The 15,387-nt window shown below is 45.6% G+C and overlaps 2 protein-coding genes across 8 annotated transcripts in view; both read right to left on the bottom strand.

Moving 5' to 3' along the window:
* LOC121650721 (putative uncharacterized protein DDB_G0290521) overlaps nt 1-1,895 on the bottom strand; it is a 3,807-nt gene extending 1,912 nt beyond the window's left edge. The window contains exons 1-3 of one of the 7 annotated variants that reach the window (XM_042002410.1): nt 1,272-1,300; nt 102-146; nt 1-56 (exon numbers count right to left, since the gene is read on the bottom strand). The exon at nt 1-56 is cut by the window's left edge and continues 1,912 nt beyond it. The gene's annotated coding sequence lies outside the window, so the exon portion shown is untranslated. Of the gene's footprint in view, nt 57-101; nt 147-191; nt 620-946; nt 982-1,271; nt 1,301-1,416 lie in introns of those variants that run through there. The other 6 variants (XR_006012321.1, XM_042002411.1, XM_042002414.1 and 3 more) reach the window with 6 other exon arrangements.
* ube2g2 (ubiquitin-conjugating enzyme E2G 2 (UBC7 homolog, yeast)) overlaps nt 1-11,436 on the bottom strand; it is a 16,021-nt gene extending 4,585 nt beyond the window's left edge. The window contains exons 1-4 of the mRNA XM_042002408.1: nt 11,264-11,436; nt 6,585-6,620; nt 4,066-4,111; nt 1,911-2,029 (exon numbers count right to left, since the gene is read on the bottom strand). Of these exons, the coding sequence (XP_041858342.1) occupies nt 1,911-2,029; nt 4,066-4,111; nt 6,585-6,620; nt 11,264-11,306 (244 nt within the window). The 5' untranslated portion in view covers nt 11,307-11,436. The remainder of the gene's footprint in view (nt 1-1,910; nt 2,030-4,065; nt 4,112-6,584; nt 6,621-11,263) is intronic.
* Between the last annotated feature and the right edge of the window lie 3,951 nt (nt 11,437-15,387).

The following is a 15,387-nucleotide window of genomic DNA, read 5'->3' as shown; positions in this document are numbered from 1 at the left end:
CCTGTCCTGTCCTAACCCGTCCAGGCCTCACCCGTCCTGTCCTAACCTGTCCTGTCCTAACCCGTCCAGGCCTCACCCATCCAGGCCTCACTCGTCCAGACCTCACCCGTCCTGTCCTAACCTGTCCTAACCCGTCCAGACCTCACCTGTCCAGACCATACCTGTCTTGTCCTCACCCGTCCAAGCCTCACCTGTCCTGTCCTCACCCATCCAGGCCTCACCTGTCCTATCCTAACCCGTCCTGTCCTAACCCGTCCAGACCTCACCTGTCCTGTCCTCACCCGTCCAGGCCTCACCTGTCCTGTCCTAACCCGTCGAGGCCTCACTCGTCCAGACCTCACCTGTCCTGTCCTAACCCATCCAGGCCTCACCCGTCCTGTCCTAACCCGTCCAGTCCTAACCTGTCCTGTCCTAACCCGTCCAGGCCTCACCCGTCCTGTCCTAACCTGTCCAGGCCTCACTCGTCCAGACCTCACCCGTCCTGTCCTAACCTGTCCTCTCCTAACCCGTCCAGGCCTCACCTGTCCTGTCCTAACCTGTCCAGACCTCACCTGTCTTGTCCTGTCCTAACCCGTCCAGACCTCACCTGTCCTGTCCTAACCCGTCCAGGCCTCACCTGTCTGGTCCTAACCTGTCCAGACCTCACCTGTCTTGTCCTGTCCTAACCTGTCCAGACCTCACCTGTCTTGTCCTGTCCTAACCTGTCCAGACCTCACCTGTCTTGTCCTGTCCTAACCTGTCCAGACCTCACCTGTCTTGTCCTGTCCTAACCCGTCCAGACCTCACCTGTCTTGTCCTGTCCTAACCCGTCCAGGCCTCACCTGTCCTGTCCTAACCCGTCCAGGCCTCACCTGTCTTGTCCTAACCTGTCCAGACCTCACCTGTCTTGTCCTGTCCTAACCTGTCCAGACCTCACCTGTCTTGTCCTGTCCTAACCCGTCCAGACCTCACCTGTCCTAACCCGTCCAGGCCTCATCTGTCTTGTCCTAACCTGTCCAGACCTCACCTGTCTTGTCCTGTCCTAACCTGTTCAGACCTCACCTGTCTTGTCCTGTCCTAACCCGTCCAGACCTCACCTGTCCTGTCCTAACCCGTCCAGGCCTCACCTGTCTTGTCCTAACCTGTCCAGACCTCACCTGTCTTGTCCTGTCCTAACCCGTCCTGACCTCACCTGTCCTGTCCTAACCCGTCCAGGCCTCACCTGTCCTGTCTTGTCCTAACCTGTCCAGACCTCACCTGTCTTGTCCTGTCCTAACCCGTCCTGACCTCACCTGTCCTGTCCTAACCCGTCCAGGCCTCACCTGTCCTGTCCTGTCCTCACCCGTCCAGGCCTCACCTGTCTTGTCCTGTCCTAACCCGTCCAGGCCTCACCTGTCCTGTCCTCACCCGTCCAGTCTTAACCTGTCCAGTCCTAACCTGTCCTGTCCTCACCTGCAGATGGAGCAGGACATTCTGCTGCAGAACAAATGATTCCAGCAGGTGAGACAGGTGTTACCTGGGGTGGGGGTGTCAGGTGGTTCTGAGTGGATCCAGAGATGGAGCTCAGACCGCGTTCCTCTGAAATCGGAGACGTTTGACCAGGTGGTTGATGCAGGATCAGGTGACCCAGTTTCAGCAGGAAGTTCAGGGACATGTTGGTGGAGACGAGGATGATGATGGTGGTGGTGAAGATGATGGGCGTGGCTCAGTGCTCTGCCCTCTAATCAGCCTGAGCGAGACGGTCTCTGCTATGACATCATGACATCAGCCCACTAATCACAGCTCTGACAACACGCTAACAACACGCTAATGGCGTGTTGACTCATCCAATAACAGGTTGGAAGTGGGATCAGCTGTCTCAGCAGGTTTCTGTGTTACCTGACTGGTCGTGTGGTGAGTGGGCGGAGCCTGTGTGCTGCAGGTGAACTTACTGTTGGGGTGGAACATGTCGCAGGTGAACCTCATCTTCGGAGGACTGAGAGGATAATCTGCCGGGAAGCTGAGGACAGCCGGGAACACGCCTCCTTCAAAACATGTGTCCTCTGGACCCCTGAAACACACACCGACACCAGGGTCCTGAAAACCCCAGACATGTCCACATCTGGCTACGGTCCAAAGGAACCGGTCATGCAAGCCGGTTCTGATGTGGACAGAAGGTTTGAATATCTGATCTCGGTCTGCCTTCCTTCCGGGATCTGGTCTGATTCACTGGTCACTGAGCGTGCGCTCTGATTGGATATCTGCTCAGCCAATCAGATTTTATCAGCGCAGCTGTTTGATGAAAATCTGATCAGCTGAGTTCAGACCATCATGTGACACCTGTCTGGGTTTGGACGGATCAAAAAGTCACAGACTGATCTGATCAGCTGATTTTTTTTTTACCTTCTGTAACAATAACAAACACCAGAAGAAGAAAAAAAACAAACATGTGGGGGGTGGGGGTAATGACAGGGTGTGGCCATGATGATGTCATCAGGTATGTCTAAACACGCTGCAGGTAAATTGAAGGGCAGCTGTCACGCCAACATTGCTGCTGCGTTCACTGACATCATGTTAAAGCAGGTGTTGGTTCTGACCAAGTCCAGGCTGCAGAGCTAAACCAGAACCGGTTCATCTTATTGAAGACTGATAGGCCTGTTAATGTTTACTGTTCAATGAAAACACCTGAACAGAACCAGATCTGAACCTCTTAAGGTTTCTAAGTCCGGACCGATGACTAGTGATGGCTTAATGAATGAATGTGTTGAGTCTTTCTGGTCGTTACTGGAGGCCCCGTTTACAGCTCATCTGGTCGAACTGCTGGTCATTTCCTGTCCAGCGGTCCACCAAGACGTCAACTACATACTGGAGGAGATAAAAACACAATGATGCAACTGTATTTTAAATCTATAATTAAAATATATGAATAAAGTAATCCTACCTATCCACCTACCTACCTATCTATCTACCTGCCTACCTATCTGCCTACCTACCTACCTACCTACCTATCTATCTGCCTACCTACCTACCTACCTGCCTGCCTGCCTGCCTACCTATCTACCTATCTAGCTACCTACCTACCTATCTATCTATCTATCTATCTATCTATCTATCTATCTATCTATCTATCTATCTATCTATCTACCTATCTACCTACCTATCTACCTATCTATCTACCTATCTACCTACCTATCTACTTGCCTGCCTACCTACCTACCTACCTACCTACCTATCTATCTACCTACCTATCTATCTACCTATCTATCTACCTACCTACCTACCTACCTATCTATCATTTCAGCAGATTAAAGTTAAATCTTATCTTATTCGAATATAAATTATTCCCAAACTGCTGACGTCTTCTGCTTCCGCAGTATGTATCAGTGGTGCATGAGTCAGTGCTGCATGGGTCAGTGCTGCGTCGTGGGTGGGTCAGTGCTGCATGGGTCAGTGCTGCGTCGTGGGTGGGTCAGTGCTGCGTGGGTCAGTGCTGCGTCGTGGGTGGGTCAGTGCTGCGTGGGTCAGTGCTGCATGGGTCAGTGCTGCGTCGTGGGTGGGTCAGTGCTGCGTCGTGGGTGGGTCAGTGCTGCGTGGGTCAGTGCTGCGTCGTGCGTGGGTCAGTGCTGCGTGGGTCAGTGCTGCGTGGGTCAGTGCTGCGTGGGTCAGCGCTGCGTGTGTTGTGTTTCTTCACCGTCACCTGGAATCACGCAGAACATTTCTTACATTTTTTCAGCAGCCCGAATCACACGAGACATTCGTGTGAATCAGGGGAAACAGGACCACATTTGTCTTTGGTCATGTGACTGGTCATGTGACGTTCAGGAAAATAATACGGACTTGGCTTCAGGCTTCATTTGGACACGCCCCCGTTACTTGACGCAGGCTTTGGGGCAACATCAGTACTGATGACTGGTTCTGGTTCAGGTCTGGAACATGTTTGTGTTTTCTTAACTTCTAACCTTGAATTTCTTTTTGTTTATTATTGTTTTATTTGTTGTAATAATTTTGTTTACTAACTGAAGAACTTTGTGTTTTTATTGTTTTATATAAATAAAGTGGACGGGTCTGTTTCCATGGAGACGATGTGTCATGTGGGTCAGTACTCACATAATGAGCGCCTCCCACTCGAAGAAGTTCTCCTCGTTGGCTGGACCTGCAGAACAAAGACAGATCTGATCACTGATCAGGTCAGGGGGCGGGCTCTAACACCAAGGGGCGGAGTCTAAGACCACACGCTACGAAGTAAGATCCTGACCGAACAGCATTCCCTTTCGGGGTGAATGGATCAACAACGATGTTCAGGATGTGTTGCTGAGAGAAATTATTGATCCAGGATTAGTCACAACACCCCAAACAGCAGAAGTGAGAAAAACTGGTTGAAACCAGAATCAGTAAACCTGAACAGGTCAGAATCTGGATCACGATGAAAAACCTGAGACACATAAATCATCATAACATTCTGGAAACTCCCATCTTTGCAAAACCAGAAAACAAGTAAAAACAAAACCAGTAAAACCAGTAAAGTCAGTAAAACCAGTAAAGCTACTAAACCAGTAAAAACAGTAAAGCTATTAAAACCAGTAAACCAGTAAAGTCAGTAAAACCAGTAAAACTAGTTAAACCAGTAAAGCCAGTACAGCAAGTAAAGCCAGTAAAACCAGTAAAGCCAGTAGAACCAGTAGAACTACTAAGCCCAATGAAAACAGTAAAGCTATTAAAACCAGTAAAGCCAGTAAAACCAGTAAAGCAAGTAAAACCAGTAAAGCCAGTAAAACCTGTAGAGCAAGTAAAACCAGTAAAACTAGTAAAACCAGTAAAGCCAGTAAAACCAGTAAAGTCAGTAAAACCAGTAAAGCCAGTAAAGCAAGTAAAGTCAGTAAAACCAGTAAAGCCAGTAGAACCAGTAAAGCCAGTAAACCCAATAAAAACAGTAAAGCTATTAAAACCAGTAAAGCCAGTAAACCCAATAAAAACAGTAAAGCTATTAAAACCAGTAAAGCCAGTAAACCCAGTAAAAACAGTAAAGCTATTAAAACCAGTAAACCAGTAAAGTCAGTAAAACCAGTAAAGCCAGTAAAGCAAGTAAAACCAGTAAGGCCAGTAAAACCAGTAAAGCCAGTAAAACCAGTAAAGTCAGTACAGCAAGTAAAGCCAGCAAAACCAGTAAAGCCAGTAGAACCAGTAGAGCTACTAAGCCCAATGAAAACAGTAAAGCTATTGAAACCAGTAAAGCCAGTAGAACCAGTAAAGCAAGTAAAACCAGTAAAGCCAGTAAAACCAGTAAAGCAAGTAAAGCCAGTAAAACCAGTAAAGCCAGTAAAACCAGTAAAGCCAGTAAACCCAATGAAAACAGTAAAGCTATTAAAACCAGTAAAGCCAGTAAAACCAGTAAAGCAAGTAAAAGCAGTAAAGCCAGTAAAACCAGTAAAGCCAGTAAACCCAATAAAAACAGTAAAGTTATTAAAACCAGTAAAGTCAGTAAAACCAGTAGGGCAGTAAAACCAGTAAAGCCAGTAAAACCAGTAAAGCCAATAAAAACAGTAAAGCTATTAAAACCAGTAAAGCCAGTAGAACCAGTAGAGCTACTAAACCCAATGAAAACAGTAAAGCTATTAAAACCAGTAAAGCCAGTAAAACCAGTAAACCCAATGAAAACAGTAAAGCTATTAAAACCAGTAAAGCCAGTAAAACCGGTAAAGCCAGTAAAACCAGTAAAGCCAGTAAAGCAAGTAAAGCCAGTAAACCCAATGAAAACAGTAAAGATATTAAAACCAGTAAAGCCAGTAAAACCAGTAGGGCAGTCAAACCAGTAAAGCCAGTAGAACCAGTAGAGCTACTAAACCCAATAAAAACAGTAAAGCTATTAAAACCAGTAAAGCCAGTAAAACCAGTAAAGCCAGTAAAACCAGTAAAGCCAGTAAAGATAGTAAAACCAGTAAATCCAGTAAAACCAGTAAAGCCAGTAGAACCAGTAAAGCTACTAAACCCAATAAAACCAGGGTTAATCCAGCTGACTCCTTTCCCAGATTCTCTGGAAGCAGCTAGTTTCTGGACTGTGGACCTGCTCGGATAAAATCCTGACCCTAGAACCAGGTCCTAAAGATCTGGGGAGGCTCCAGCGGACCGACCCGACGGTCCCATTGGGACCTGGTGTAAACGGGTTCTGCTCATTAGCAGCCCGACCCGCTTTTGGCCCAGTTATCAAACTCATAACATCCGACTCTGGGTCCAAACAAAACTGGTTCCATCTCCGATGATAAAGGTTTCTGAAGAACTGCAGAAGGAACTGGTCCGAAGGTGTCTGAAAGTTCAGAACCAGGTTCCCAGCAGCTCGGACCATAACAAGCAGAACCACGACCCAGCCTGAACACCCGATCAGAACTCAGGCGGATTAAAGCTTTCTGAACATCTGACTGGAGCAGGTGGGAGGCGGCATCCAGGTGGTTCTGGTCCGTTCACCGTCTGGTTGGGTGTGTTTGGGTACAAGTATCTGACACCCGGCCCAGATGACCGGACACAGGTATGAGGACAGAGACATCCCCGTCAACAATCAGCAGCACGAACTGGACCGGACAGAAACTCTGCAGAACCAACAGGACGAAGACCGCATCGGCCGGGTTTCTCACCTGCAACGATGCCTTCAGGTGGGTTCAGGGTCAGCTCTGAAACACAAACACAGCATTACTGTCCACAAGCAGAACACGTTAGAACTGGACTGGAAGGGAACTTCGAACAAACGGGTCAAATCTGATGATCAGAAAGGAAAAAAAGGCCAAAATAAATTAAAGAAAGAAACCTGGAGGCTCCGCCTACTTCTATACTTCCAACCACATTTAAGCTCAAAGTTTCAGCGTGAACTCTGAAAGTACCCGCATGCTGCATAAACTCGACCGTAAACCTAGCGTGAAACGATGAACGCTACGCGCATTGAACAGACGCCATCTTGCTGACGTAGCGGAATGGGCGAGATTTTCAACCAGTTTTCCAGAGCTGAATAACTGCGGCACCGACTTAGCGTTACCGGAGACTGTTTCGTACTGATGTAATATGAAGTTATTCTATCATGTAAACGGCAGCATGCTACCGATCTCCTCCATCCCTGACCACAGTTATTCTTTGTTTCACTGATGAGGCATTTGAAGGCGTTTAATAGCATAAAGGATGATGACGTACAGAAACAAATGTGAACATTATTTTGAATTTTGGAAGAACTTAGATGGACGGATTGTCCCTGAAAAGGTATTAACGGAGCGGCGCTGCCATCAGGCAGCATGTAGGAGTGTCATATACCTTACAATAATTAAATAAGCTGCGTTCTAACTCATGTTCAGCCAATCGGAGGGGGACCCTGCGTCGGCGTAGGAGGTGACGTAGTTTACAGGTGGGGTTAAGTCAGGAGGAAACAATAGAAAGTAAAATCAAGAGCTGGAAATTCATTCTGGAAATTAAAGCAGCAGAAGAATCGCCGTCAAACGCTGGAACATCCCTACCGGTAAGTTCAGAACGTCCGTGCTCCGTCTGGTTGGTGCTGACCCACGACAGCGTCACTACAGCGCACACACGTAAGAGTGCTGATCTCAGCTCCACCTCTTTGCCCATTTTTAGATTTTCCGGGACTCGAATCTAAATCACAATCTAATCACAATTACGATCTGGGTTTTTAAGACTGAACTATTTCAGACCGTACCCTGTGGGAGGGCGGTAACGTGCCATGCAACGTCTAGTCTGCCAGAAACTGGCACGAAGGAAAGCAGCAGCAGCCAGAATCACGCCTGACTGAGGATGTCCCGTTAAATGGTTTGTATGGCAGCACTTTGGTACCCAGTGTAGGGCTGAGCGATTAATTGAATTTTAATCACAATTACGATCTGGGTTTTCAACAATCATAAAAATGAAAGGACCAGGGGTCTCATTTATAAAACTGTGCGTAGGATTCTTACTAAAAGTGTACTTACGCCCAAAACCGGAAGTTGGCGTACGCCATAAAATATTCTGATTTATAAAACCGTGCGTACGCACAGGTGCAAGCAATTTCTCCTTTATAAATCACACTCGTCCTTGAAGTTTGCGCAGGTGAATTTGGCTCATGTTCCGCCCACTACACACCCACTTTCCACCATAAATGGTCAATGCAAAGTACCTCAGCGTGTATTAAAATGAGCCAGCTGATCCATTTTGTGATCCATGAACAATGGCAACCGCAGGGAAGCGAACCAAAAAACGCAACTTCACAGAGGCAGAAATCGATGCATTAGTGAGTGAGGTGGAGAGTCGAAAAATTATTTTGTTTGGTAGCCACAGTAGTGGTGTGACAAATAAGAGTAAGTGTCATGAGTGGCAACACATAGTTACCTCAGTTAACTCTGTGAGCGGGACAGAGCCTTGGTGATCACTGGGGAGGAGAATGCGTTGGTGGGCAAATTGATTATATGTTGATAGGAGATTTATTTTTCTTAGCTTTCTATTTATTTGGAAGGTCCTTAGGCTGTGTGGTTATAGCTCACCTGTGCAGCATATAACACTGCTGTTATGAATCCTTCTTATACTTTAAAGTATATCTATTCTCTATCTATTAATATTTGATATTTAGGGAAATTAGATGTGGAAGAGTGTAGCAGGACGCATAGACAGCGGAGACGGGTTATGAACTCTTGCCGGGTTGAAGTCATGCACGCTGACCAGTGAGCCGAAATCACATCTGCGGTCATACAGCCAGAGCGCAAAATTAATTGGAGACATGGTGACAGGACCCCACGCTGCCACAAGAGGACTCTGGATGCAGTGTGTTGTTAATTCCCCACCTCTCCATCTGTGTCGCCAATTCCCCCAGCCTCCAAAACCAGCGTACGCATGGGTCAGAGCTGCCGTGAAAGACCGCACATTTTCACGTCAAGTTTGTTTTTTATAAATCACAACCTTTGCGTGAAAAGAGGCGTACGCCAGTTTCAGGCCCCATTTTGTGCGTACGCAACGGTTATAAATGAGACCCCAGATTATTTTTGTCCTTCACAGTTTCCTCTTGTGCTCTTTTCAGTTGCAAATAGGGCACAGCTAGCATTGCTGCAGACTCCTCCCACTGCTGCAGACTCCTCCCACTGCTGCAGACTCCTCCCGCTGCCGCAGACTCCTCCCATAGCCCCGACCGCTTTAGTTTTATTCAGCGCCAGTTAAGGGCTGGACACATGGAGGCCACGTCGCTTCTTCTCCATCATTTTCTATGGAACTTGTGTGATGAGGTAAAAAATGGCCACCCTCCAGCCAAGGGACAGACGACATTTGTGCATGTGAAATGTTGCGCTCGTTCACGCAGACGTGCACACAGGGGCAACACAAGAAAATAGAAAGATGTTTAGTTTTGAGTCGCGACTAAATATTCCGCCAGCTTCCAGAAACACAGAGACAACAAACATTATAAACAAACAGAACTTTTTTCTCAGTTAACACAGAGAACAACCTGGATTTAAGAAACTCATCAACACGTTGGACAAACGGCATCACTGCATATCGTCTCCATGTTAGTGTACTGTCCCTCCTGCCCTGGATGATGAGTGTGGTGAGGGTGGCGTGAAGGACGTGGCTACGGTCCAATGTTTCGCCACCACTGTGGACCAAGCCGCATCATAAAGCCGGATATAAATGTCGTGCTCCATTTTGTTACGCGGATTTCAACGTGAAAACGAAATGACTATTTTTTTCCAGATCACGCCGGGCAGAACGTAGCTGCTGGTCTGAGACAATCAATAGCTATGAGGACCTGGTGGAAAGAAACTAGTCTGTATTACCACAGACAAGCTTCAAATGACCCCCCCCCCCCCCCCCCCCCCCCACACACACACACACACACTCTCTCTTTCTCTAATCGTGTTAAATAATCAAGATCTCAATTTCAATCAAAATAATCGTGATTATCATTTTTCCCATAATCGAGCAGCCCTGCTACGGGTGACGTCACAGAGGCTCCGTCCATCTTTTATATACTGTCTATGATTTTAACCTGCTTTTTATTTAGCCTTGCTGCGCCCCCCTACGAGACCCGTCCCCCTGCTTGGAACCTGTCATGATTATAGGTTTTCAGTTCATGTTTTTGTTTATGTTTAGTTAGTTTTCCTTGTGTGCTGTGGTTTTCTGTTCCTGCCTCGTTAGCTCACCTGGTCTGATTAGTCATCCACTTGTCTTGTTACTCCCTCAGTGTATAAGTACTCCTGGTTTTCTGTTGTTCCTTGTCGGATCCTCATCATTCATGTTTGCCTGTTCCCTCTGGTTAGTGTTTCCTGTTTTGGATCCTGGCAATAAATCTTATTTCCTTGCACCGATTCTGCCTCCTGCCTGCAACTGGGTCCTCACCTCTTCCGACGCCCGCCATTCATGACAGGAACCACTGCATTATGCTAACTCTGCGCACCTCTTCCAGACCTGACGTGCACCCCTGCTACGCAGACGGTTATGCAGATGTAATCCCTTGTGATTGGTCAGTTAGGGATTACGAGTTTCTGGATATCTGAATTTGTGTTTTAAAAACACCACCCAATGAATCAAGTTGATGAGAAGCTGACCGAATTATTTCTTCATTTTCTTCAACAAGCTAATAAAGACACTGAACCATACTGGCCGCCATTGTTGTTTTAAAACAAGAAAAACCACTGAACTGAAGAGAACCATCAAAAGAACTCCGACCTGGTCAGTTTACCGGCCAATGCCGCCCCTGCTGCCACCTTCAGGTTAGGAGGAGAAACTGCAACATAAAAATAAAACGTCGCGTTCCCCCTACGCTCGAGAGCAGCGCAAACTCACCAGCGTCAGCTACACCGTAACCGACCGCACGCAGACGCCGCGCGAGAATCCGGCTTAAAACTACAGAAACAAATAAGAAAGTCACTCTGTAGTTTGAACAAACGCTGGATATCCAAACTGGCACAATAACCAGTTTAAACTGGATTAACTGGTGTGGCTCTCAGGCTAATCCTTCTGGCCAGCAAAGCTAACGCTGCAAAGCCAGTTGTGATTTTAACCGTTTAGCACAGAACATCTTCTCATTTGCGTCTCTGACTTTTTACACAGTTTCTGACATTTTTCTCGTGTTTAATCTTTATATCGGCTCACAGAAACCATCAGCTGTGTTTATGGTTCAGTCTGAGAACCGGTCGATGCTAAAATGATTAGTCTGTGAGGAATGTTCTGGATCGCACTGAGGAGCCACATCTTTTAGCAGAGTTCTGTACAGCAGAACTACAGCTGCACACAGTTTAGCCTGTTTGCTAACGCTACAGGTTCTATGATTGGCTGAAGGTTCAGTGACGTAACTCACGTTTATATTCCGCCATTAGTCTCTTCAGCGCGGTCCCAGCCATCTTTCACCGGAGAGCAAAAAACAAAAACAAGAAAATAAAAAATAGCTCTGAAAAACACTTCCAACGGCCTCGACGGAACCTCAGCTGGTCCTGCTGCACATGCGCACAAGGCGTTTCCGGTTTGACTGTGGAAGGTAGCGCCTCCTGCTGACTCATTACAGAACTCCAACACCTCCAGAGCTCGTGCTGCTTTTTTCCTGTTAGTTTCTGTTCTTTATTTGGTTTTACAGAGTGAATCAATGCAAGATGAAACGAGTTTAGAGTGGAAACAAAACAGCCTATGACCGATTCTTTCATGAAGTTACTGATCAGTCTGTATGAAAAAAACTAAAATAAGGGAACTGACCAAGAAGGATGCTACTGAGCAGCAGTCCATGTACTTTCAGGGGTAATCATTCAAAATCAGTGGCACTAATTGAATTAACTGAGGAAAAATCTACTGCAATAGATAAGAGAAATTATTGTCATATTTTATGGAACTCAAAAAAGCATTTGACACTACAGATCATCTAAAAAAACTTAGTAAATACAGTATCAGAGGACTGGCACTTTGTTGGATTACAACTTATTTAAAGAACAGTAGACAGTATGTTCAAATAAATAATAGAAAATCAGATACATGTAAAATAACGTGTGGGGTACCTCAGGGGTCAGTCCTCGGGTGTAGGTAAAGTATTCACAACTTTTTTTTTCACGGGTAACAATATAACCCATAAGAAAGACCTGAAACACTGGTTTAATGTAAATAAATGATCCCTAATCGGGATAAAGCACATTTCATGGTGTTTGGTATAGAAATTACATCGCATAAGAAGAGTAAGGAAAGTTATGTTTTTGGGTGCTATTGATGAAAATATTTCAGACATACACCTGGACAGGTGACCAGTTCACTGCAGGACCAACACAGAGAGACAAACAAGCACTCACGCTCTCTCCTAGGGAGAACGAGAAAGACCATCTTTGGATCCTGGGAAGAAGCTGGAGAACCCACGCATACACGGGAGAACATGCACACTCCACACAGAAAAGCCGCTGTTCCACCCTCCCCCCAGCCGAGGATCAAACCAGCAACCTTGAGGCCGTGGTGCTAACCACCACACTACCACTCCCAAAACAGCTGCTGTGTTACATAAAGAAAGGACTCTGAACAATAATTCATTATATCTATTATATAATTCTTTATTCCATAACTGACTCGTAGCACTGAAATGCAGGGAACTACAGGCGGAACGTCCACTGATCCAGCTTCCATCTACAGGAACGAGCAATGAGAGTCGAAGCAGATCCTCCAGCTATGGAAAGCAGGCGTCTGGTTGGCTGCAGCATCTTGGAGCTCATGTATGAAGCTCAGGAAATGTTTGCCAAGCAAAACACACAAAGATCTGAAAAAAGAAAAGTCATTATAATTTAAAAGAATGCGAGTTATTTAAAAAGACAAGATTCAGAATAAAGTGTTGGAGGATGTGTTTCCATGTTCAGTCAGTTTCTGGAACAATCTGGAAAAAGAGACTGAAGAAATAAAGTTAATTATTGTGTTAGAAAGCTTGTTCTGGAGATGGATGACGTGTAAACTGTGAAGTTAGAACCGGCAGCTGTCTGGTTAAATGTTATTAAATAAATGTGACTTATTATTGGGTGAATTACTTTGTGTGAGAGGAGCAGATTATCTGATCATTTTCTTTCTGCTCCTTTTCATTCAAGTGTTTGAAATTTTTGTTGTATTGATTTTGATTTAAATAAATAAAAAATAAAGATAATAGAGATGTCATCTGTTTTCTTCTTCTTCGACGCTGCACAGGTGGCAGCATGTTGAACTTCAGATGTTGAGTAAAAACCCGACCTTTATTCATCTATGTGTTAATATGTGATTAAAGTATTGTATGTATACATATTACATATACACTACACAGCCATCAGTACTGGCTCACCTCCCTTGGCTCGTATGAACTTAACAGACATCCATTCTTAATTAGGGGAGTTCAGTATGACAGTGCCCTCCCTCTGGGAAGCTTTTCAGAGGTTCAGGAGTGTTTAAAGGACTCTGGCTGTTCCTCCAGAAGTGCTTGTGTGAGGTCAAACACTGATGCTGGATCAGAAGGCCTGGCTCTCAGCCTCTGCCCTGACTCATCCCACAGGTCTTCTATCACGCTGAGGTCAGGAGATCAGGTCCTCACCCAGGTCTCTATGGACCTCCTTTGGATGGATGGATGGATGGATGGATCTCACTTTCATCCAGTAGGGGTCACTGCCTGTGCAGCAACAAACATACCTGAGTGGACACTAAAGTTCCATTTCTTCTCCCTTAAGCCTGGTAAACGCATAACGATGTTTGGGCTGTTTTTGTCCCGATTTTGCCTCTTCCCGACCTCAGATGGCAAACGCCCGATCATGGTGAGATTTCCCTGTCCAATCATCATTTGGTCTGTGGTTATGAGCCGATTTGTCTCGATAATCCGCTCCGAAACAGGTCGTAGCCGACAATTGGAAACATTGAACTTGTTAAATATTTCAGAGCCAATTTCTGAGTAACGCCGACGACTCGTGCATTCTGACTGTGTGGATCAGAGAGCGAGCTGGCTGGGGAACAAGGAAGTAAATAAAGTCCGTGTTCACATCGTCTTCAGTCTGGTATTTATTTTTATTTTTTTTTTCAGTTCTGGCTTTTTCTGTTAACAATAGTCCTGAGACCGCCATCATTCCCTCGTCCTATATATCCCCTTCCATGCTTGGTGTTGTGTTTTCTGGTTGTTGCTATGGTTCTTCTAGGTTTGTTGCCGGTTTTTGCTATGGTTCTTCTACCTTTGTTGCCAGTTGTTGCTATGGTTCTTCTTACCATGGTTTTTGCCGGTTGTTGCTATGGTTCTTCTTCGTTTTTTGCCGGTTGTTACTATGGTTCTTCTACGTTTTTTGCCGGTTGTTGCTATGGTTCTTCTTACCACGGTTTTTGCCGGTTGTTGCTATGGTTCTTCTTCGTTTTTTGCCGGTTGTTGCTATGGTTCTTCTCCGTTTTTTGCCGGTTGTTGCTATGGTCCTTCTTTGTTTTTTGCCGGTTGTTGCTATGGTTCTTCTTTGTTTTTTGCCGGTTGTTGCTATGGTTCTTCTTCGGTTTTTGCCGGTTGTTGCTATGGTTCTTCTTTGTTTTTTGCCGGTTGTTGCTATGGTTCTTCTTCGGTTTTTGCCGGTTGTTGCTATGGTTCTTCTTCGGTTTTTTGCCGGTTGTTGCTATGGTTCTTCTTCGTTTTTTGCCGGTTGTTGCTATGGTTCTTCTTACCACGGTTTTGCCGGTTGTTGCTATGGTTCTTTGTTTTTTGCCGGTTGTTGCTATGGTTCTTCTACGTTTGTTGCCGGTTGTTGCTATGGTTCTTCTTCGTTTGTTGCCGGTTATTGCTATGGTTCTTCTTCGTTTTTTGCCGGTTGTTGCTATGGTTCTTCTTACCACGGTTTTGCCTGTTGTTGCTATGGTTCTTCTTTGTTTTTTGCCGGTTGTTGCTATGGTTCTTGTACGTTTGTTGCCAGTTGTTGCTATGGTTCTTCTTCGTTTTTTGCCGGTTATTGCTATGGTTCTTCTTTGTTTTTTGCCGGTTGTTGCTATGGTTCTTGTACGTTTGTTGCCAGTTGTTGCTATGGTTCTTCTTCGTTTTTTGCCGGTTGTTGCTATGGTTCTTGTACGTTTGTTGCCAGTTGTTGCTATGGTTCTTCTTCGTTTTTTGCCGGTTATTGCTATGGTTCTTCTTCGTTTTTTGCCGGTTGTTGCTATGGTTCTTCTACGTTTTTTGCCGGTTGTTGCTATGGTTCTTCTTCTATGTTTCGACATTTGTCCAGCTCGGAGGACTAGATTGTAGATGAGTTGCAGGACAGCATTGTTATGCGTGTGTTGTTCTGTGATTAGATTATCGGTACACAAAAAATCTCCTAAGATTAAAAAAATCGTTGTGTGTACCAGGCTTTACGTACGTTAACAGTGATGCCCGTTGCAAATGTTGTCATGCGTCATCATCCTCATGCTTCCACGCTTGTTTTATGTTGCCATGGTTGTTAAGTCAGTACCCTCCACCATTAGCTGTGGTAATGTGTCGCTATG

Source organism: Melanotaenia boesemani, chromosome 12 (assembly GCF_017639745.1).
Source record: "Melanotaenia boesemani isolate fMelBoe1 chromosome 12, fMelBoe1.pri, whole genome shotgun sequence".
Taxonomy (NCBI): Eukaryota; Metazoa; Chordata; class Actinopteri; order Atheriniformes; family Melanotaeniidae; genus Melanotaenia; species Melanotaenia boesemani.
This window is presented reverse-complemented; position numbering and strand designations above follow the sequence as displayed.